At 44.1% G+C, this 25,358-nt stretch overlaps 1 protein-coding gene across 4 annotated transcripts in view; it reads right to left on the reverse strand.

The window, feature by feature from the left end:
- The window catches only part of LMF1 (lipase maturation factor 1), a 346,467-nt gene that overhangs the window by 9,369 nt on the left and 311,740 nt on the right, over positions 1 to 25,358 (reverse strand). For all 4 annotated transcript variants that reach the window (XM_032762724.2, XM_032762720.2, XM_075069143.1 and 1 more), the window contains one exon: positions 12,727 to 12,839. In XM_032762724.2, the coding sequence (XP_032618615.1) occupies positions 12,727 to 12,839 (113 nt within the window). The remainder of the gene's footprint in view (positions 1 to 12,726; positions 12,840 to 25,358) is intronic.

Below are 25,358 nucleotides of genomic sequence, written 5' to 3' on the forward strand. Positions count from 1 at the left end.
GAACCTCACCCACCCACTCCTGTAATAGAGCCCTAGCCCCTGGCTGAGTTACTGAAGTCCTCAAATCTTGATTTAAAGACTTCCAGTTACAGAGAACCCACCATTTACTCTAACTGAAACCTGCAAGTGACCTGTGCCCCATGCTACAGAGGAAGGTGAAAAAAAACAGTCTTTACCAATCTGACCTGGGGGCAAATTCCTTCCTGACCTCAAATATGGTGACGAGTTGGACCCTGAGCATGTCAGCAAGACCCCCAGTCAGACAGCCAGGAAAGAATTCTGTAGTAACTCAAAGTCCTCTCCATCTGTCCCATCTCCAGCCACAGGCAATATTTGCTACTTGCAGATGCCACATGCCACTGTAGGGAGTCATATCATACCATCCCCTCCATAAACTTATCAAGCTCAGTTTGTGAAGCTGTTAGATATTCTGCCCCCACAGCTCGCCTGGGAAGGCTGTACCACAACTTTACGCCTCTGATGGTTAGAAACACCCAAAGCCCTCTTCTAATCACAAGAAATTGACTGCAGGGATGAGCCTTGCTCACTGCTCCAGAGCAAGGAGAAAATCCCTACTAAGGTCATGAGGAAACTAAATACAGTACTTTCTCATACTTTAAAAAGGGACTAACAACATTGGCGAATATACACACTGAGGAAAAGATGATCAACTCTCAACCCTGAAGCATGAGAGTTGCAGGGGTCAAGAAGGAAATTCTTTCTTACAAATATCGCTTTCTGTGATTTACCAAGTGAAGAATGGTTCTGGGTTATTTTTGCCTCTCTCTGAAGCATCAGGTGTTAACTACTGCCAAAAGGTGCGAAACCAGAGTGCATGGACTAACAACTGGATCCAGTTTTGCAAAGGTAATGTCCTTTAAGAGATCCCCCCAAAGAACTGCAATTTATCAAACCACCAAGGACAAAATAATGAGATGAACGGCAAGCAACAGGTTAGAGCCAGCTAAGGTGAGTCAGACATGGTCTTTGGGAGATGCAGAACTCTCTGTGTTATTTTATCCTAGTGACAACAACAGTTCATAAAATGCAGAACATGGACCAACAGACCGTCAGATTCATTCTGTAACAGCATCCAGAATTAAAAATCCAAACGGCCGCATGGTAGAAGTTCAATCAGTATCTCAGTAACGACTACTGAAATGAGAGGCTCAGCATAGCCACCCAAACAGGAACCCACTGGAAATCAAACTAATAGGTGCAACAGTACAATGGCACATGCATAACGCATACTCCTGCCTTTCTGTGCAAGCACACACACTCTATCATCCCTGCCCGTCGTCAGTCCATGAAATCATGTGGCCTTGGAGGGAGGGGGGAAAGACTAAAAATAATAAGCATTATTTCTTAAATCAATATTCTACAACTCATCCTGCCAGATGCCCAGTAGCAGCTGTGCTGTAGCACTTTTAAGATTCTATCATATATCAGACTATTATGACATCTTCCAACTGTATGTGTTAAAAATTAGTAGCAATATTCAAGTTGTTACCGATCAAGGCCTAAATCTCCTAGACAGCTGTAATTAGTTCCAGAGGGTGCAGCTGTCTCCCTGTAACAGCTGAGAGTTTTTGGAGGGAAAAAAACAGGAACGGTGTTTTCTGATGGAATTAATGGCCTGACAGGGCACACGGGGGTGGAGAAAAGAAACCAAAACACGAATCTTCTTTTCATTTTGTTTTTTTATCTCAAACTTTCCTACTTAGTTGTAAATCAGGGAGTATGCCACGCTGGGAAGTATAAATTCATCAAATCAGCAGAGCCTCCATCATAGGTTTTCTTGCTTATTCTAGGCCTGTTAGCAAGAGAGATCATAAATTAATCTTGGATCGAAAGCCATTTAGAAAATAATGGCAGTTTTATAGGTTATTTTCCTTCTTCCACTGCCTGCTTTTCATCTAAGGTACTCCTGTGGCTGCTATTACCATAGTGTCGGAGCGCTTCAGAGTCTTTAATGTATTTAACCTCACAAAGCTGCTGGGAGGCAGGACAGTGCCATTATCCCCATTGTACAGATGGGGAAACTGTGGCTCTGAGAGACCAAGGGACATGCCCACGGTCACACAGGAAGGGAGCAAGGAATGGAACCCAGTTCTCTCAAGTCCCAGGCTAGTACACTAATCAATAGACCATACCTCCTCCTCCAAGAAGAACATATATGAGATGCAGCCATTAAGCTAGTGTTTTTGAAGGTAAGGGTTGCGCTCTTGGGGCTGGGGAGGCAGATGAAGAACTAGCTGGAGGGATGCAGAATACTGGCCAACGGACTTTGTGCTGCCCAGCTAGTATGTCAAGATTGAAGGAGGGCGTGATTGGTTTTACTTTCCCAAAATGGGTTTCGGCTCTCAACATTTTGGGAACATTAAGCATAGCTACTGGATGCATATGGGCAGTCTCCTGCACTATGCACAACTCTGCCAAAGTCAGGGATTCACAGATTATAAAGCCACCAAGGGACCCACTTAGGAGCGTGTATCCTGACCTCCTGCATAGGCCACAGAATTCCAGCCAGTGATTCTACCACCTTCATCTACTTGCGGTTGAACTAGAGCATTTCTAGTGTCAGCGGGACGCTGGATGGGTGCAGGTGTCTGTCCACATGGATTCAGTGCAGGACCTAGGTGATAGTTTGTCTGAGGTTCTGAAAGAAGTGACATTACTCAACCTAGAATGTTTGTGACTCTCAGGAGGTTATGTGTTGAATGCATGTACGGTGACCAGATGCCCTGATATTATTGGGACTGTCCTGATATTAGGGGCTTTGTCTTATATAGGCAACTATTACCCCTCCCCGCAAATAAAAGTGTCCTGATTTTTCACACTTGCTATCTGGTCACCCCAAATGCATGCTGCCAACTAACTCATAGAAGCCAATGGTGACAACGGGTCTGCTCTCCTTTCTATTGTTCTTGCTTAATTCAAAAGGGATGCACAAGAGTTACTATAAGAGCAGGTTACAAAGGCAGAAAAATGACAGCCTGAGCATAAATAAAACATGCAGCTACAGGGGCAGAACAAAGGGAAGCAAACCTCCGTCCTACTATGAGATGATTACTAGCAATGACCAAAAAAGAACAGTACAATATTGCACTAGCTGGATGCATCTTTGAGAGTTTTCCTAGTAAATTCTGGGTATTTACTGGAGATGGTTGGAAACCAGAATTTTTCATCCTGCTGGAAATTCGGACATTTCAAATTTTGTTTTTGTTCCTGGAAAGCTGACACAAAAATTCCAAACAAACCTTTGATTTGGAAATATCGAATCATTTCATTTGGATAATGTCAAAATGTTTCATTTTGATAATATTGAAACATTACATGACAGAAATTAAACCTAATCTATAGATTTAACTGGATCTTTATAGTAATATTTTAACATAACTGAAAAGTCAAAACAAAATGAATTGAAATAAGGATGTTGAAATGAAACATTTAACCTTATCAATATGAAACAAGAAAGTCAAAATGATTTGTTTTGATTTTTTGGTTGAAAATTTAGTTGAAATTGATATGTTCTCACAACACACTTCGCTTTTGAGCAAATTGCATTTTTTTGATGAAAAACTATGTTGAAATTTTTTTGACAAGCTCTACTAGAGATGGGGGAAGGTGTGGCTTGAGTTTATTCCGACTGACTTCCTCCATACGTTCAGCGTTAATGTTGTATATTTCACATGCACCCAAAGATTTTATAATGGCCAAGTTTTTCCAAATCAGAGTATCAATCAAGTAAATGTAAAATGGAAGAATTATCATGAGAGACATGGCAAAACTCAGAGTGAACTTGTACATGTGCAAGGTCTTTCCCTAGTCCAGAGTATGCCAGATGTTCCTTCAGTCTGATGAGGAGAGCCCCATGAAATACCTGCACAGTTCCTCCTCTTTACTTGAGAAGAACTCCATTATATACTTGTTCTCTTCCCCCCTCACTCCTATCGCAGGGAACTGGTGTTATATTTGCAGTGCTCCCCCAAACCATGGGGTAATGGGATGATTCCGCAACACACCTATAACCTCTCTCTTATTTCTATTGGAGAAAAGCTGATGACATCTTTGTCACCTTCCCAACAATGCCAGTGAAGAGCTCCTCAGAAATCTCAACAATTAGAGCTACATTGTGCAAATAAGTGAGAAACGCAATAGATTTCTCTGAGCAATTAAATCGTGGGTCTGCCTCCTCCCACCTTTTCCCAAAAGGTACAAACTCCGGTCATCTGAAATTATTGGCTTTGATTAACTTCATTTGGTAGCAGTCATGCCTCTTGGACTCTGCAGTCTCACCACATTTTTCAGCCACTTGCTTCACAGGTTTCCAGTAGCCACTTCATTTTCACATATGCTCCAAATGTACTCCATTTGCCAGTGTGAACGAGTCCGTGAAATAGTATCCATATAGTGTTTCTGGTTATTTCCCCTCTATATGTCTTTGACTCAACTAATGTCCAGAAACAAAAAGCTATTGACTCTAAGGCCTGATCTTCACTTGGAGAAAAAACAGAGTATTCTTATCTTGTGTTAGCTAATATTTGGTAACTAACACGAGGTAAATTCCTATTAAAGACAAAGCAGTTTATGGTTTTCATATAAGTTAGCAGGTCAAGGAATATCTCAAGATCTCCCATAGTCTTTACCTCAACCTGCTAACTCATGTGAAAACTACAAACTACTCCATCCTCTCTAAGGGTACATCTACACTGCATGCTTCTCTCAGCAGCACATAGAGTACACAAGTGTAGCCTCTCTAGCCTAGGGATAGATGGTGAGGCACGGCCCAGGTGAGTAAAGACATGTCTGTGCCTGTGGGTCTGTACCCAAGAACATACCCTACATGGCTCTCTACTCATTCAAGCTGTGTTTCTCCCTGTACACTGCTATTTCTAGCCATGTCGTGTCCCACCTCTTCCTGACTGCTGGAACATTTCCCTGAGGCAGGAAAGGCTTTGGCAGCACGGAAAGGCTCTCTCAGGGAAGGAGGCAGTGGCTACAAAGGGTTTGCCAGATCCCCAGTGCTCGAGCTCTTCCCCACTGCAGTGAAAGGCTCCGGCAGTGCCAGTGCCGTTCATTGACATGTGACGCAGCTTGCTTTTCACTGCAGCGTGTAGCTACACACAGCCTACGTGCTGCAAACACTGGCATGCAGTGCAGATACTGCCTAAGATCTCACCTCATATCAGATACAATGTTAGCTAACACACAAGATATGTCTTAAATGAAGCTATCCTGATGTATGCCCACTGAGGATCTGGTCCATATACATTAAGTCCTGAGTCTACTAAGGACACAGAAAATAAAACAGATGGAACATGAACACTACATAATACTAACCTCTAATGCTCTTCTAGTCAAATAATATCAGATTAAAAGATATCGCCTATAGGAATAAAATTGGATGTCGGGGTCTGGTTTTTTAAATTGTGTGTTGAGGCTTCATCAACCAAAGTTTACGACGAAGGGATAAAACTCAAATGAAAACCCACAGGTTTCCAAGCAAGTGGGACTAAGAAATAAAAAAAGAGAGGCTTGTCATTTGAAAAGTTTCACACGAGAGTCACTGAATATTTACAGTCAGAAATGGAAACAATTGTTTGCTCTTTCTGTAAGCAAAATCCATTTTTGGTTGTAGTTCTGTTTCCATGACGGTATGTTAAAACACGAATTCATTTCTTAGCTGAAATCCTACCATTTAGATTTAAGATGGCGAATGTTTTATGAACTATCCACTGAACAATAATATTTTGTACATCTACATTCCAATAACATCACTTTGCTTGAAGTAAAGTTTCACACTCAATTAGGCTGTACATTCAACAATGCACTCATTTTTAATCAGTCACCTGTTTCTCATTTTACATTTATCACACTTGAAAAAATACTATAATTTTCAGAGTTGTAAAGAAACCTACAAACTTTGGTCTCAGAAATTTCATTTTGAAGGCATTAACTCATTTTGAAAGTCCCTTGGCTATTTGAGGTGTAGAGTTTCCATTAGCAGAATAAACTCTATGGAGTATGGAACTTAATGTTCTTATGGAAAACAGTCCCCTTTCCTAATTATTTAGTCTAGCAGGGAATGAAAATAATTAAATCTCAACATTCCCTTTAGAATGGGGGGGGGGGGTGGAATAGTAGGAAAATTAGAATTTTTCCACCCAGCTACTGAAGTGGAACAGAATCTTGGTGGGCAGGATAATTAGCTGTAAGGTGGGGAGAGAAGGTGTGTTAAATATTTGTAGTAATCAGATGTGGCCTGGAGCGTATGGGTTAGTAGATACCCTCAGTCTACGCACTGACTGTGGGAATCATTGGAGCCTACGAGGCCAAAAACATTATCTTTCGTTTTCAGCTATTGCTGTCAATGTTCAAATTAAGGTTTTGTGGGGAAAAACAATGTTGTAAAACCAATAAATTAACTAGTGGTTTCTCAAAAGTGGCTAGTAATTTACAGTGCCTGAGTGTTTTGTGCCCAATTTGAGATACTTTGAAGAGGCCTGAGTGAAGCGGGTGGGTGCTCAGCATTTCCTGAAAAATCAGACCTCTTTAAGAAGTCTCAAGAACCCCAAAATGGCAACAAGCAATGTCACTAGCAACTTTTAAAAAATCTTGTCCAAAACAAAATGGAGTATTATTAGCACTTTACTTACAAGTTCTGCTTGGATTTAAAAGGGGCACAAGCCAGTTTAAAAACATATATTTAAAAGAAAATCATGACTTGTGTTACACCACTAATAACACATAAGATGATTACAACTGAGAGAATTAAAGGAATAAAGTGTTTAATTATTTCAGTTCTTTCCCCTTCAGTTCACCTGGTTGAAAACAGATTAGTCGGTTTCTGGTAAATTTCACTCTCAGGTTCTCCTGTTCCAGGATGTTTGGGTCTCTATCCAAACTGCACAGGTAATCCCACAGATCCATGGACAGCCCCACTGAGTTCACTGAGACTATGGGTGCAAGAGTCCAGCCACGCTGGTTTAGGTGCAGGATCAGGGAAGCAAGAGATATGGGGCAATGTTTAAATCCAGACAAAAACTTGGCTAACTTTGAAATTAAAGAAAGAAAGAAATGCAAAAATTTTTAGACTACACTGGTATAAAACTGGTGTCACTCAGTGATGAATCAACACTGTGTTATACAAGATATAGAGGACCATCTATTCAATGGATGGCATCAAAGCAGTTATAAAATCACATTCAGGACCCATTGCTGATATAAAACCATCTGCATCCTAATATCCAACCTAGGATGCATCCTGACACATAATATCTACTGACCATCACAGAAGAGTTTACAAAGTAAGAGATGCTAATGCTGATAATGGTTTGTTTTTTTTAAATACATAAATCTTCTATTTTTTCACCTTCTGCAGAACACAGTAACTGATCACAGCCTGGAAAAATTTAATATTAACCAAACCACATCTCAGTTATTCTCTTGTTTCTAAACTTACCTTGCACTTGGTTACATGTTTGTTTGTTTTTAACATGATAAGGCTGAAAAGTGCATGACAGATGCAAACAGGCAGCTCGTGTTTTATGAACATGCTACAAGGCAAGAAACAACTTATTTCTCCTTGATTTTTAAGTTGTTACTGCTTGTTGTTAGAGGAGATTTTGGTGTATAATAGGAACAATGTTTATGGCACCGGGGGTATCCTGGCAATAAACAGCTTTTGGGATTATCAAACACTTCAGCTGTTTAATCAACTGCAAGAGCTGTTTATTGCCCACAGCTGTCAGACGGTAACAACTTTTGCTTGCTGCCAACAGGGGCGCCTGATTCAAGCCAGTGTCTAAGGGCTCCAGATTCTGTTAGCAACCCCCCCCCCCCCCCTCCAAGGCAGGCAGCCTTCAGGACTTTTTAAAAAAGGAACCATGCTGGAGAACTCGAAGGGTATGTTTACACTGCAAAGAAAGCCCTCGGGCATGGTTTCGGCTGGCACAGGTCAGCTGACCTGGGCTCGCGGGGCTATACTATTCCCGTGTAGATGTTCTGGCACTGGCTGGAGCCTGGGCTTTGAAGCCATGTGGGGGAGGGAGTGTCCCAAATGTTGACACTGTGATGTTATAACCCCGCAAGCTTGAGTTAGCTGACCTCTCTCAGTCAGCTCTGAGCCTTGGTGCCGTGGGTTTTTTATCCCAGTGTAGACGTACTCAAAGGGTTAACACCATACGGCTAAAGCCCAAGCATTCAGATTCTCTGCAAATGGAGTCTGCTGAGATCAGGGATGGAAATCCACCTGCATAAATGAGGACTGGTGAGCTGGGCTGCCGTCCAGTCCTCTGGTGGCTGTTATTCCAGCTCATTCTTGCCAATTGCGCATTAACATGAATTCAGGCCCATCCCCTGGTGACCTCTCCCCGGGGCCTCTGCAGAGGTATCCCTGTGAGACCAGCTAGCTTCTGTGCCTCTGCGCAGCCCAGAAACAGGACTCAATGGTGGGGGTGGCAGTATCTTTGATGGGTAGGGCAATTTCCGGCAATCCCCTTGAAAAACGCTTGTTGAATGAAGGGTAAGTATCTTTGGAGTCCAAAGCTTATGGATGATTGGGGGCCTGGATGATCACAAGACAACACTGAATCACATGGCAGACAGGAACGGTGTTTTGGGACAACACATGCAAAGTGGAATTGCTGGGAAATATCTAAAGAGAAGCGAATGCAAATGCCCTCCACCAGGTATGCAAACCGCCAGCCTTTCAAAGCTATGCCCTGAGGAGAGACTCGCTGTCTGCTGATTGCCTGTTCCGGAAGGCTGGAGATCAAAGGCCCAAGCTATATACTGAACCTGCTCAGCTTATTCTAAACTGAGGCTGTTTTCTTTGTTTTTTTTAAAAATAGAATATCAGGGTTGGACGGGACCTCAGGAGGCCATCTAGTCCAACCAACCCCCTTGCTCAAAGCAGGACCAATCCCCAGACAGATTTTTGACCCTGATCCCTAAGTGGCCCCCTCAAGGATTGAACTCACAACTCTGGGTTTAGCAGGCCAATGCTCAAACCACTGAGCTATCCCTCCCCCTGTTATCAACTGGGAACCACAGAAAACCGCCTTGGTGGGGTTTGAAGGACAAACTCCTGCCAGAGCCCCGACTGGAGCTGAAGGTGGGTGGGATGATCTCTGGTAAGCTTATTAATATGTGTTTAGGTTCTCTTATTGTTTTTAATCGGTTTTCTCTGTAATGCTTTCCCCTTAATAATAGATGTGTTTTAGACAGAGCGATGTGGTAACTTGTAACTGCTGGCAATGCACTGTTCACAGCCTTCAAAGAATAAGCAATGCGCTGGCCCAGTCAGGCAGTCTCACTTGCTAGCAATAGCATAGTGTAGGGCAGGGAACTGTGTAGCCTGGAAAAACTCCAGTCACCAGGGAGTGATACACGCAGAGAGGTGACGGCTGAGGATCTAGGAGCCTAGAATGGGTGCCTTTGCTGTACCACAGAACTGTGAGAGGGCCCTCTGCACCACGGTGAGTTTCACCCCTCCTGCATTATCAGACAGTTAGCAACGTTCTCTGTGCTATTAATTAGCATAAGAAGCTGCTCAAATAGATACTGAGCCCAGTGGTGCAGTCCGGTTTTGCTCAAGGAACATCTAGTAGATCAGAGTGAAAGTTCACAAAAAGCCAAGGAGTGACGGGGTAACCAAATTACACCAGAGAACAGGCTTCACATTCTACTCCATGTTCCTTTTAATACTGCCCAGGGCGACTAGCTGAGCAGGTGACATAAGTGATCTGTTCCTCATTTGTAAAGCTAACGCAAGCAGGGCTAATCAGAGCCGAGAAACCCTCAGTAAACATTATTAAAAGTTGTATCATTCAGCGGCAAGGGACGCGCTGATATATCCCAGTGTGCCTTTTGCTGGAAGCTCCCCAAGAACCCCCTTGGATTACATCCAATATGTAATTATTTTGGTGTAACAGATCTATTGATTGTGTAACTGAGCAAACTGTGATATTACCCAATAATATGCCTCGGACAATAAACTGGAAATTATGGGAACTCTGTTAGGCTTGAGAGTCTCCTGGCTATGGGTAATACTCCATGCGCTATGTATCATAGGAGCCTGTTCTCAACAGTAGGGCACTATCTCTCGGTTTGCTTCGCATTGCTAGTGGGAAGGAAAGGTCAGAGGCTCCAAAGAGAATAAATGTGTATTTCCAAGCCATGACTGTCTTCCATGGAAAGTCTTGGATTTTAATGGCTGGAGGGTAATGTGGCCACACTAAAGTTGAATCCATGTTCTGAGTTCTGCTAGGTGAGTAGATAATTTGGTAAAATCAAATCTGAATTCGGTCAATCTGCCTGAAAATCTTCTATAGCACCTGTCCATGCAGTATCTAAGCATCATCTGGATAAATCAGATAAGCAGAGCAAGGTGTCTGAAGGATTTTAGGAAAACAGAAGACCCATTGATATTAGGAAGCTCTGGTTTATGTTGGTGGGAATTGCACTTAAGTAAAATTGCTTGACAGCCCTAATTTTATATATATATAAAAAAAAATAAAAATTCCCCTCTCACCCCTATGGGTGGTATGTGTCTTCCTCAACCTCGGGTCCTCTACCAGAGGCCTGGGAGTTTGAGGGTTCTCGCAATAGCATAGCTTTCCTAGCAACTGCACTCTTCGGACAGAGAGCTTGATGTTGTTCTGGGATTTGTTGGAGCCACTCACCCAGCTTAGGAGTCACAGCCCAATGCTCCTACCACCACTGGACCACTTTGGCCTTCACTTTCCACATCCCTCTAGTTCCTTCTTTCAGGGCTCGTACTTCTCCAGCTTCTCATACTCCTTCTTGATGGCTGTCGCTTGGCACTGCTATATCTCACCACCGCTGTTTCTTGGCCTTGTCTATTACCACTGATGTCTGTTATGGCCAGTATCCGCCTCCATCTGGATGGAAGTCCCACAGAATCTTAACCGCTGGTTCTCCACAACCTTCTGTGGATCTCCATCTGGTCTTGAGGGAGGCTAGCCCGATAGTGCAAGATTGCTTCCGTACACAATGCCAGCCACTTGGTTGTGCCGTTCAGTGTTGCTGTTCCTGCCTGCATCTACATCCTGCACTATGTGTTGACTGTCTCTGAGGCCTTCTCTGCACAGTCTGCACCTTGGTCCTCTCTAGTGGTAGACGGCTCAATGGCATGCTGGTGCTCAGTGCCTGTCCTGTGCTGCTATGATCAGTGCCTCATGCTGTCTTTTAGTCCAGCCCTTTCCAGCCACTGTAGATTTCCCAATGCAGCCACCTCAGCTATCTGTCGATGTACATCCATGCAGGTTTGTCTTGCCATGGCACTTCTTCTGCTTGGTCGTTCCTCCTATCTCTGCTGCGGCCTCAGGCATTCTCCACAGCTATTTTGGGCCATCTACTGATGTACCCGGATGTTCCAGCTTTCCTCCAGGACAGTGGCTTTGACGCTCACCAAGCTTCTGCCCGCCTTCTTTCCGGCTGTATACGTCTCGTGTGTGACTTGGTGTGGAAACCTCCGCAGTGTAGGAGCTTCCGGCTCTGCACTTGCAGCCTCCATGTCCTCCTTTGCCACTACTATGCGGCAGGGTATCGATGACCGGCAGGGCGTATCTGTTGATGGTGTGGATCTTGTTCTTCCCACTGAGCTGCTCTTCAGACCGGTTTATCTTTGGGATAGATAATTAATATAATATATATATACACACACACACACACACACACACACATACCACACACACACACACACTCTCTAACCCGATATAATGTTGTCCTCAGGAGCCAAAAAATCTTACCGCGTTATAGGTTAAACCGCATTATATCGAACTTGCTTTGATCCGCTCTAGCACGAAGCCCTGCCCCCTGGAGCGCTGCTTTACCACGTTATATCCAAATTCGTGTTATATTTGGTGGCGTTATATCGGAGTAGAAGTGTATTATATATATATATAGGTAATAGAAGAACAGAGTTTGGTATTCTGATGGATGGTCTTAGGAAGTGCTAAGTCCCTTCTCAGATAATTTGGGGTTCTCTGTGTTAGACCTGAAAAGCACGAGAACTCCTTCACAAGAACGTTTAGTTCACATAGGTGTTGTGAATCTGTTTAATGCACTTTGACAGCATCAGAGTATGAGTGAAGGGCCACATACTATTATTAAAGCTGATAGAAAATATTCAGCCAATTATTATTATTTTTTGAAGAAGATTTTTTTTTTTTTTAAAATGTGCCTTTTGTAGCAATATTTCAGTTTTGGCTGCTGGTTTTCGGTTTTTCAATGAAACCCCAAAATTCCAACAAAACTAAATATTTCTGCAGGAAAATAAATCATTCTATTATTTCATTGGCCACCAGACATGGTTTTCTTGCTTTGCCCACGCAAAGCGATGTTGGTGGAAAGGTGTAAAGCTCACAGGCTGCACCAACGGCCAAGATTTCTGTGTAAGGGAAGCGATGCTTGTCCCTTGATGCAAGTGCTTGGGAACGCTCTCTGCCTAAGGACGGCTGACCTACTGTAAGTCAGCCCAAGGAGCAGTAGGAAGGAGGTGAAGGTGTTTAAATTTGCATTTAAAGGTGTTAAAAGGGTGTAAATTTTTCAACAGGCACAGCTCTACTGAAGGGGTACCAGTGTCCCATGAAATAAAATGCACATTAAAAAGAAACAATGTTTACACCTCCAAGCTATAAAGAAGCATATTGTAGATGGAATCTGGATACACCTGTCACCTTTATAGAAACAGCTTACCTTGGTGGTGCCTTGCCCTCAAATGGATTGAACGCTATCAGTGATAATGCTGCCTCTTCACTGGCCAGCAGCTTTCCAGCCAAGTGGATTATCCATTCATTCTGTTCGTAGGTCTGGTGGAAGAGGAGTATGTGGGGAGGAGAGAAAAACAAAAGTGTTAGGCTGCTGGACAGAGAATAGATATTAAGGAATCTCATGTGCTCTCTACCAGTGGCTGAACTTGCTGTGGCAAGCTGGAAACCTTCGGCGTTTGTACTCAAGAGATCTGTCTGGTTTGTCAAAGCTAAACCAGTAAGCCTTGTGCTAAACTCATCTCACTCAGAAGTGATTCCTTGCATGTTGCTATACGGGCCCAGCATGGCACTGCTGCTTTGTGAAGATCTGTAGCACCTTATTAGCTGCCACAAGTAACAGCATGAATCATTGTCGTCTCCTATTGTGCTCAAGGGACTTAAAAGCAAAAAAGGCAGCCTAAGAATTATGTAGTTAAATGCATAATAGCCTATACATAGTCGTGGACACTAGAACCTGTGTGACAGAAGGGAATATTGGCTGGTACACTGGGGCTTACCCCTATCCTCTTTCTGAAACCATGGATTCTTAAATGCCACCGGGGCAGCCTTGCTAGACAGGGGGCTTATTTGAACTTTTTGTCTGAAGGGTGCATCTCTGATAGCGCAGCACTCTCTCTTAACATTTTGTATGTCTCTGTGTCGTGTATAGTTATGAAGCCAACACCTGACACTGTTGCACAACTGTGTTGCATTACAGAACACAAGCTATATGAGGATTGTATAATATAAATAAGACGACAGCATCCACTGCCCTCAGAGACTTGAGAAGAAGGTTCATTCTGAAGAGTGGTTTTATCTCTCTCCCTTTTCTCCCATCTTTAACATGGTGGTTTAGAATTTGTGGCCTTTGCACAAGAAGTGAGTTTTGAAGGAGAGGATGTGAGCTTGGCACATCATATAGAATCTCTAGTGCCAGCTGTAATTTCAAACATGTGTGTGGGGTAAACATTGGACAGCTTCACACAGCATGTTTAAACAAATGCTGCACATCTAGATGGGGCTACGCAATCTCTCCAAGGGAAATTTATATTGAATACTTCCTCTATGTCGGCAGTAAGCAGAAAACACCTTAAGAAAATTTTGCATATAGAAAAGAGAGAACATCCTGTCTCACAGGGGCAAGAAGGTCCCCACGCACATGAACTAGATTCAGAGTTATGTGACACTGAAATTGTGGCGTCATACCTAAAAGGGTTACAGTTGCCTTTTCATAGCACAAAAGCATGCAGCAGTGTCAGGAAAATGCAAAGATATCAGACTTACAAAATCCTAGTTTTTGATGGTGACAAAAGCACCTGCCTTCTCATTGAACATACTGGCTCTACAGCCACACCAAAGCTGCCAAAAGACAACAGATCCGTAAGTAGGTATAGATTTCAGAGTCCAAGCAGTAAAATGCCTGCCTCCTCTTTGCCCATCCCTGCTTTTATTATGAGAGACAATCAGATAATACTTAGCACTCAACCATCACTTAGCTGAAGATCTTAAATTGCTTTATAAAAGGGTGGTTCAGCCTGTCTCCAACAGCATCCCGAGCCAGATACTTCAGAAGAAAGTGGAAAAGTCCTTGAAACAGCAATTATGGAATAACCTACCCATGGGAAGTTTCTTCCTAACCCCCATCAGTTAGTGATTGGATTATGCCTGGAATCATGAAGGTTTCCATCTATTACACATCACATCCTGTCTCGTATAGCTGGAGATGTTACTATTTATATAAATATCAAATTCTTTTTCAGCTCCTAAAATCACAGCTTCAATCATATCTGGTAGCAGTGAGTTCCACTGGCTAATGGTATGCCATGTGAAAAAAAATGCTTTTATCATTTTTAAATGTGTTACTTTTTTTATTTAATTGGCTGTTGCCTTTCTCTGGTATTAGGAGAGAGGGAAAACAGAAGCACCTGCCTGAAGTACCTTCTCTGAAACGCTCATTTTGCATCTCTCTTCCATGTCACCTCTTATTCTCTTTCATTTATACCCATTTGCTGACCAATGAACAATTTACATCCTTATTTAAATGATCACTGAATTTGGCTCACTGATTTCAAGAGGGTTGCACCCACTCACTGCGAGTGGCAGAATCTGACTCTCTCTATTTATCTCCTTCTCTGAAATAATGAAGCTTGTGTATTTAATGTGGATATCCAGCACATCTCCATTAAGAGCATTTCACCTACCCGTGGTTTTATCAGCTTTATTGTTCCATAAAAAGACTTTTATACACGTGTATCCAAATGGATGTTTCAAGCAAGCAGTAGGGGACACTGTGGGAAAGCTAAACCCAGCAGCTGTACCTGCAAGACTGTGGTTAACACAGAGCATCAATAAAAGGCAAATCTTCTGTAATGGCAAAATTTGTTATTTCCATTGCTATGGGAAACACAGAGAGAACTGAGTGGCTGGAACACACCGAATATGGATGGCAGGCCGCTCAAACAGCAGCAGATCCTTTTGGGATTTTGTCTCATGCTCATCTCAGCTCAGGGGAAAACCACAGCATTTTACATCGACAAGTTTTCAGAAATAGGTCCCCCCCCATCTCTCTGATTTTGTCTTGCACACATTTCATTTCACCCGATCAGACGGCTCAAACACTATTGTCAACCCCAAGTGTTCAAAAACCATGAGCAAACCACGAGAATTTAATAAATAATACCGTCAGGTAGTTTTTAAAACCTGAAATGCATAAACACAGGTCTCTCTGTCGGCTTCTTGAGTATAAACTCTCCTTACCTGCTTGTAACACCTGCCATGGGGCGGGGGGAGGCGCTGCCATTCTATCCCCTCCCCCCACATCCATCCTTCTCCCTTATTTACCTTTCTCCTTGTCTCCAACCCCACACACCTACACTCTTCCCCTACTCACATTCCCCCTCCACATGCTTCCAGTCTCCCATCCCCAGCCCCACCTCCTACATTCCCCATTGACTAACATCTGACAGTTCCCACTGCCCCCCCTTTCCCTGTCACCCCCTGGTCATGTGCTCTTCTTCTGTCAGACTCCTGTACCCCCCAACAGGCCACTGCACCCACTCAGCCTCCTTCCTGTACCCTCCGACAGGCCACTGCACCCACTCAGCCTCCCTCCTGTACCCCCCAGATAGCCCACTGCATCCACTGAGCCTCCCTCTTACCCCATCATGTACCTCCAGTCCTGCCCCACCATGTCTCATTGCAAGCCCCTCATTAGCCCCCTGCTCCTCCTCAGGCTGTCTTCTGCTCTCCCGCTTTTCTCTGTCTCCTCCTGAAGTAACAATTTGTTCTTTCTATTTAGCAGTGACCTCTCTAAATAATATACATGGAATTATACTGGGCCAGATCTCGGCTTCAGTGGAACTAGGTCAATTTATACCTGCTGAGGTTTTGACCAGTCAGGACAATTCTAAGCAATGGAAGCACGAACACCGGCTACTTAGACCAAAAAGACACATCATCCTGTCCAGTTCCCAAACAAAGCTCTCATTATTAGTGAGCAGCTATTCATTTACTAATATGACAACACTAATCAGCCTTCACCATATTGCCTTTGGCCAAGACAAAAGAGGGGGAAATGTGTTCTCCCACCACCACGAGTGACCAGCTCTGTGAAGGCACATTGCTTGGTCTTACCCTTCCCTCTTCGGGAAGGCTAGAGTTACAGCTAATGGTTGGCTTGAGTACTCCTTGCCCTCTCTGAATGCAGGAACTGGGATTGTACTTGGATCCTTCTGGAGGAGTAAACCTACCTCTTCCTCTCCTCCCTAGCATCTCCATGGAAATTCCAGCCAGAACTGGACTCAGATTCTTTTTAAGTCACATGGTGGCCTAGAAATTATTGTACCGTTACAATATCCTTTCCTCAGCTGATCAAGAACACGATGCTGCAAGCACTTATACACATGAATAGCTTTACTCCCAAGAGTAGCTCCAATGAAGTCATTGGCACTTCTCAAACGAGTAAAACTACTTCTATGTACATAAATGCTTGTGGGATTCAGGCCCAAAATATTCTTGAGACTTTTGTTGAGTCTCACATAACTCATATTATACATACTCATGACCATGTTATCAGCTGGAAGATGGTACAAAGGGAATCCCATTCTAAGCAGCTGCTAAGAAATAAATTAAAAAAAAAAAGCACACTGATGTCTACATGTCAATGCCCCTGGCATATTGTAGGAGATTTTCTCTTCTGCAGACAGGGAGAAGCGACACAGACATGTTACTGGATAGGTTACGTCCCTCCCAGTGCTAAATGAAGGATATTAATTCAGAGCTACAGCACCCACGGGATGCACATTCAAAACAAGGAAGGGATTTAGAAACCAAATGAAAAGGGATATTGTATTTAGATAATAAAATTAAGATCATAAAAGCGATTTCTTGGAAAGTAATGTCACATCATATTACATATAATTAAAGCGGGACCAGGACAGTAATTAAGTGGTAGTCAACTAATAAATTGCACTTCAGAGTTAGACGCTCCTGAACAAACTCCCTGAGCTTCTAACGTTTCGGATATGCCAGCTATTTAAACATGTGACAAGTGACGGCCCATGTCAGCCATGACAGGCTTTGGGCCTACTTCTGTCAACATGCCTGTGTTTCCCTAGTGCAAATCCTGTAGTTATGCTCCACAGTGGAAAGTTTCTCAGGAAGCCCCAAGTGAAAGAAGGCGTCATATGTCAAACGTGATGAGGTGCAAAGAGGAACCTGTCACAAGCAGCACAATGGGATGGTAAATTTCTTCCCCCAAGCCCTACTAGCTTTTCTGCAGCTTGTCAGGAGTTGGATATGTCAGTTCCTTAACTGACCACCTTCAATAAATTGCAAAGCTCTCAGGCCCACTGGTCCAAAAGTCATTGGGCAGCCTGGGGAAACTGGAAAAAAAAAATAAAAGAAATAAACTGTAATCCAGAAACAGGAGAAGCCTGGCTTTATGAGCCTCCTTAACTATTTTTGGGCAAAACCAGTTTGAATTCCCAAACTTTTTTCCTGGAATTTAACTTCCCTGGTTTCTCATCCCTCCTCCTCCCCAAGCCATCTACCCAGGTGATTCAATTAATTAACAACAGCAACAAAAACCAACCTTTTCCTGGCTAAAGGGGTTTGTTTTAAGGACAGAAAAACATCCATCCTTCCAACAGGTAGGCTGGGACAAGTGGATGTTCTGTACATGGTATATATGCCAGTTATTTTTAAACATAGTTGCATAAGGTTAAGCTCTTAAAACCAATTAGGTACCTAAATATGGGTATGTCTACAGCAGGGATCAGCAACCTTTGGCACACCTTGCCAGGGTAAACAGCCTGCCGGGCCGGGCTGGTTTGTTGACCTGCCACATCTGCAGGTTCGGCCAATCGTGGCTCCCACTGACCGCGATTCGCCACTCCAGGCCAATGGGGGTGCTGGGAGGCGGTGGCCAGCACATCCCTTGGCCTGTGCCACTTCCTGCAGCCCCCATTGGCTTGGAGCGGCAAACCGTGGACAATGGGAGCCGCGATCGGCCGAACCTGCCCACACGGCAGGTAAACAAACCAGCCCGTCCCGCCAGGGTGCTTACCCTGGCGAGCCACGTGCCAAAGGTTGCCGATCCCTGATCTACAGTATGAGGACTATGCTAGCATAGCTATGTTGGCAAAGCCTAAAGAGTAGATGCAACCTATGGCGACAGACTGTTTTTTGTTGGTGGTGTAGAAACATCACTGCCATCATACGCCAGCAATGCCCCTTTGCCATGTACACTGGCCAAACCGGACAGCCTCTACGCAAAAGAATAAATGGACACAAATCAGACGTCAAGAATTATAACATTCAAAAACCAGTCGGAGAACACTTCAATCTCCCTGGTCACTCAATTACAGACCTAAAAGTTATAATTCTTCAACAAAAAAACTTCAAAAACAGACTCCAACTAGAAACTGCAGAACTGGAATTGATTTGCAAACTGGACACCATTAAATTAGGCCTGAATAAGGACTGGGAGTGAATGCATCGTTACACAAAGTAAAAACTATTTCCCCATGCTAATTTTCCCCCTACTGTTACTCACACCTTCTTGTCAACTGTTTGAAATGGGCCATCCTGATTATCACTACAAAAGTTTTTTTTCTCCTGTTGATAATGAAACCTGTTGATATATATATATCTTCCTACAGTACAGTTACCAGCATCCTCCACTGGGCACTTTAATGCAGCCAGAGATGGTGACAGCAGAGACTCCAGGGTGCTGCTCCCAGCTACATGATACTGGGGAAATCGAGGCACGTGTGACAGCTGCCAGTTTAGCTGACAGCACAGGCTCAATCAGGGGCCTCCAGAGCTGATAGCAGAAGTCTCCACAGTTTGAGCTAACGAGCCAGGCTTGGTAGCTGGGGCTTGTAATAAACTTACACTTTCTGTGGATCAGGCATAGAAGCAGGGTGTCAGGCGGGGGACACGAACACACACTGCCCAGTAGGCATTTACCTACTGGTTCATGTCCCTACTGCCAATGGGGGAAATTATCAAGTTTAGTTAGTGGAAGTGCAGTTAATTGACATGTGTGACTACAGAGCTTTGAATGCACAAATACAACTGTAGCCCCATGTGTGGCAGCATAAGAGACACACCTTGGGGACCTTTTATTGAATTAAAAGGAAAAGATGTAAATGGGCTGCCTGCTTTAATTCTTTCTCCTGCTCCTCCCCAAGCTGTTCATATCTATCAGTGTCACTCAGCATGCCAGGGCTACATCTGCTGAACAATCTAACGTGTGTAACAGTGTCATTCAACACCATCCCTGCCAACACTTGCGAACAATGCACTAGTATCTATACCCCGTCCTCGCCTGTTTTCAAACCTGAGAACACTTTGTATTTTAAAACCATAGGGATAGTCCTGTCTTGGAAAGAAACGGCCATTCTGTCATCTCAGCGCTGTTTCTCTCTCCTACACACAAAACCTTCCACAATACAATGAGATTTCAAACAACTGCTTCCATTCAACCCACTACATCTTCATTTAATGCTATGCACTGGCTTGAGTTTTAACCTTTGCTGTCTTCTTGCTGAGAGATAAGCATACTTAATGCAGATTAAATGAAATTCCAGCACACAACAACTTGAGGGGTAAATATAAAACTGTAGCCAGAGAGAGATGCTTATGTCATTGCTGAAGAATTTAAAAGGTGCCTAAATAAAAATACCACAAAGACAGAAAATGGTAGAGGGTGGGAGGGGAGGAGGCAGAGGAGAATCAAGAAAATGAAGGAAAATGTCTATAATAAAATATTCTGGAGTGGGTTCATGTTATGTAATTGTTCATAAGGCTTGATCTTGTAACTTCTGTTGTAAATTTTAATGGGAATGTAAATAAGACTGAAGAAAAGAATAAAAAGGCTTGAGAAACAATTCTGCAAGTTTCCGCACTGAAAAAAAACCACATGTCTGTTTGCAGGTGACATGCAGGGGAAAAGATATTTGGACAAATTCTGAAGTCTAGAAGTTAGAGCAGGTAACTCGGAATGGTAAAAGTTGGTTCTAGACCTGACTTCCACTGACTCATTGTGTGAGCTTGGGCAAATCACGTAACCATTCTGTGCCTCGGTTTCCCCATTTTTATAGCAAGAGTAATGATACTTGCCAACCTTTGTAATGCACTGGGAAATCTTTGGGTGAAAATCACTATAGCAATTCAAAGTGTTTTTACAATTATTATTTCTGAGGATATGTCTACACTATGGGATTATTCCGATTTTACAGAAACTGGTTCTGTAAAACAGATCGTATAAAGTCGAGTGTACGTGGCCACACTAAGCACATTAATTCGGTGGTGTGCATCCATGTACCGAGGCGAGCATCGATTTCTGGAGCGTTGCACTGTGGGTAGCTATCCCGTAGCTATCCCATAGTTCCCGCAGTCTCCCCTGCCCATTGGAATTCTGGGTTGAGATCCCAAAGCATGATGGTGCAAAAACAGTGTCGCGGGTGATTCTGGGTAAATGTTGTCACTCAATTCTTCCTCCGTGAAAGCAATGGCAGACAATCATTTTGCGTCCGTTTTCCCTGGAATGCTTTGTCAGACGCCATAGCATGGCAACCATGGAGCCCGTTTTGCCTTTTGTCACTGTCACCGTATGTGTACTGGATGCTGCTGACAGAGGCGGCACTGCAGTGCTACGATGCTAGCTGACAGCAGGCGGCCAATACTAGCGGACATGCTAAACACAAGCAGCATTCATAATTAGTGTCCTTTGCTCAAAGTCAGGGCAAACGAAGACACGGTTGTACCCATCCTTTGCACTGTCCTGCCATTGTAAATTGTGGCAACTGAGGATGACGGTTTTTCAATCCTTTTGTCACCGGTTTGCAAATTGGAACATTGGTGATGATGGTTACTCAAACCACTACATGTTCGGACTAACCGTCTGCTGGCGCTCTGTCAGGGGTGCTCCAATCCTGGCACTGGCCTCAACTGAGGTACGGCCGGGGGCGCAATGGACAAACCAACTGGCGAAATGACCTCCCACGGGTCCATCATTCCCACCAATTCTATTATGCTTTTGGACTGAAAAATTATAGAGTCAGTCCTCACCTGAGAATATGGGGCAAAGTCTACTAGAGAGCCAGAGAGAGGCAACAGCCTGCCTCCGGGTCAGAGCCCCAGACATCCAGCAGAAATGATGAGCTGCATGCCAATTCCTAGGGTTGTGCCCCCTGCAACAACCCTACCTGTGCTACACCTCCGTCCCCAACCCTCCTGGCTACCGTGGCAAGTGTCCCCCCCCACTTGTGTGATGAGTAAATAAAGAATGCAGAATAAGAAACACTGACTTTTTTAGTGAGATAAATGAGGGGGAGGAAAGCCTCCAACTGCTATGATACGTCCAGGCAGTACAGAATCTTATTTTTTCAGAACATGAAAAGGAAAGGGGCTGATAAGAGTCTCAGCCTCCAGTTGCTATGATCCGAAGACCGGTTACCAGGCCGTTCTGTAACCAGCTGGCCGGGGAAACGATCGGGAGTGATTCCCGATTTGAATTTATCCAGGGTGGCCCCGGCCGACTGCTCACCCGAGGCCAGTTCCTACGTCTGTATGCACTCACATGTATATGTAACCGATGGTTGATTCCAACATTTTGTACGCATAAAGCTGGCCACTGAAGGAACAGAGAAGGGGATGGGAATGCTGCTGTTCAGACGGCTGCGCGACTAAGCACCCGAGCCTCTATCACCAGCATTAGACGAGGGTAAGACATACGGTGAACGAACAAGAGAAAATGTAAGAAATCTAATCTCATTCTTCAGTACCCCATTTTTTCAAGGGCGGAGGAGAGGGGGAGTACACACTATGGCCGCGAGAAACGAGAGCCTAAAGTGACTTACTGAGAAGGCCACCCCGGACAATGCTGGTTTTGAAAACCTGCGGTGGTAATCAGGACCACCCTTTAGAGAGCATTCTAGCCATAGCCCAATGCACACCCAGTCACATATTTAGTTGGTAGCCACAGAGCCAAGACGGACTGTGGCATGGGACAGTCTGCAGAGATAACTCATTTCGAACAACCCCGACGCAATTAACAACTTCATTCACACTCAAGAGTGAGATGTAGCGTGCAAATTTTGTTAATTAGTACCTTCTGCGTGAGATTCAAGTTACGCCTATGTACATCACCCATTCGACAACTGGCTGAGTGTGCTGCTGCGTTGTTGCTGTCCTATCATTAGCCTGGAGATTTTTTTTCAAAATGCTTTGTTCATTCTACTCCTTCGTAACGAAGCAGCCATTAGACACCAAGATTATCATGTCTCCCCGATTAATCAGCAATATCAAGATCCAGTATCTCCCGCTACGGTCCAGCTGGAGCTCTTTTTGTGATTGGAGTCTGCATGTCGCACCCGTGTTCTGCAGACACAAGCACGACTCCATGGCTAGGGCAACAAGGAAATGAGATATCAAAAGTTCGGCGGACTCTTACTTATCTGTCTACCTGCGCACAGTGGCATCCGAGTTCAGATTACGCCTCTTTCCAGAGCTGTAGTGCGGGTAGTCACAATGGTGCACTGTAGAGATACCTGCCTGGAGGACAATACCAATCGATTGAGGCCACACATAACCCTAATCCGACATGGTCAATATGGGATTCACGCTACTCCTCTCGTTGGGGATTAGTACAGAAACTGGGGGCTGGTTCTACACTAGGGGAGGGGATCGTGAGGTCTAAGGATACGAAACTTCAGCTACATATGAATAAACGCAGCTGAAGCGAAGTATCCGTTGATCTGAGGGTAACGTTACACTGCACGATTGAGACGTAATTCATAATTAAGCGATTTGTTAAACACCGATATATTACAGAAAACAAGATCTAATAAAATCGGTTAGCGGCGTCACAGTGGGAACACGACAATCGATCTGTTTGCGTCCATGGTCCAAAGCTACCATCGATTTAGGAGCGGTGCACTGTGGATAGCTGTCCTCAGCTATCCCATAGTTCCACTTTCCCGGTTGAGAGCACAGTGCCTGATGGGGGCAGAAAACATTGCCCCGGGTGGTGCTGGGTACAGCCTCACCCCTCCTTTGTGAAGGGCAGCAGACAACCTTTGGCGCCTTTTTCCCTGGAGTGGCATTGAGCAAACGACCATAGCACAGCAAATCATGGACCCCTGAGATCACAAACGGTATCCCTAGACCGTATGTCAACACCCTCGCGTACTCTCTGCCAGCAGCAGAAATTCCAGTACAGAGGGTGGGACACACGAGGGTGACATTTACTGAGTACTCAACGGAATTATTTATTTTTACTTCTCTTTCACGTGCTGGGGCGTGGACCAGGGGAAGAGACTGACGAGCTGTTCCGTGAACCACGCAAGACACCGTGTATTAAGCTACAGACATTGGGCGCTCAGCAAGAATGCAAATAGTTTTCAGAGACTGCTGTGGAGACTGGTAGCTGTAGTCCTCATTACCCCCCCCCCTCCCTCCATGAGCATCCGTTTGAGTCCTGGCTTCCCGTTACGGTTGTCACGCACCGCTGTGTATCCTGGAGTTTATTTTTCAAACGCTTTGGCATTTCCTGTTCTTTAACGGAGCTCTGATAAAACAGATTTGTCTCACCCATACAGCGATCAGATCTAGTATCTCCCGTAAGGTTCAATGCAGGAGCTACTTTTGCATTTGAACTGCATCGCCACCACGTGCTGATCAGAGCTGGACACGTGAAAGCAGGAAATGTCATTCTAAAGGTCTCGGGGCTTTTCCTGTTTACCGGCACTCCGCATCCGAGTTCGGATTGCGGACCAGAGCGGTCAGTGGTGCACTGTGGATACCTCTGAGGAGGCCAATAATGTCGATTTCCGTCCACACGAACCCTAAAATCGACGTCGTGTGAACGGGTACAGCATTAAATCGGTATATTGGCCATTAAACCGATTTAAAGTCGCAGTGTAGACCTGGCCTGAGTTACCCACCGTCCTCACGGTGTGGGATCAATGTCCATGGCTCCCCCTGTTGACTCCACTACTGCCGTTCGCGTTGGTGGAGTTCCGGTCAACAGGAGTGTGTTCAGGGATTGATATATCACGTCTAGATGAGATGCGATATATCGATCCCCGAGAAATTGATTGCTACCTGCCGATACGGCCGGTAGTGAAGACATACCCTGGTTTAAAGAGCCCTTTATATCGATATAAAGGGCCTCGTTGTGTGGACGGGTGCAGGGTTAAATCAGTTTAACGCTGCTAAATTCGGTTTAAACGCATAGTGTAGACCACGTCTCAGAAATAATATTTTTTTTTACCTAAAGTTGAGCCATATTCACCACTGAGCTTAAACCCCTATTCAACCACATTCATTTTTTCCATTTAATTTTAAAAAGTGATCCTTTACTGACACGTACGTACATTCCTTGAGGGATGGACGCACAATATTTTGGTTGGAGGTACCTCTCCTCCTGGTCACAAAAACAACTACTGAGTGACTTTAGCAGTATGTGTTGCTAATTTATTCTAATTTGCAAGAAACAAGCTGGAAAGCTATTTTTAAATAGAAATTCAAACTAGGGCTTCACATATTTTTTCTCCCCTGTGAATGTGCAATAAATCCACAGTAGATACTGTATATTCTTTGTATTCACTGAAGTGCTCACCTATTCAGGTAATTTAAAACCCTAATATGTTTTTCCTAAGAGCAGAGCCAATTTGTTCTGACAAAGCTCCAAACTGAGCAATCACATTCTACCTACCTAAATTTCCCCTGCAGTTTCAACTGCATAAAACATCCTTCTTCACTGTCCTAAAGTGCTGTGAAGTGTTCCTGTGAGCTGTAGTGTTCCACCCCAGAGGTGGGTGCATTTCAGTGATGGGAGAAGTGATCTCTGTAAGCATACTATCTGTAAAATATTTGGGGGTTCTTTGGGATGAAAAGGCAAAATATGATGTAATGTTACTATCACAAATAATAAAAATAGAGAGAGAGTATTTTCAGAATGAAATCTAATGGGAATAAAAGATAATTTACCTAGTAAACGTTGGCTTTTTGCTCCTAGTATGATTATCACCACTGTATGGATGGGAAAAATGGGGTGCACAGAGGTTA

The sequence above is a fragment of the Chelonoidis abingdonii genome, chromosome 9 (assembly GCF_003597395.2).
Source record: "Chelonoidis abingdonii isolate Lonesome George chromosome 9, CheloAbing_2.0, whole genome shotgun sequence".
Taxonomy (NCBI): domain Eukaryota; kingdom Metazoa; phylum Chordata; order Testudines; family Testudinidae; genus Chelonoidis; species Chelonoidis abingdonii.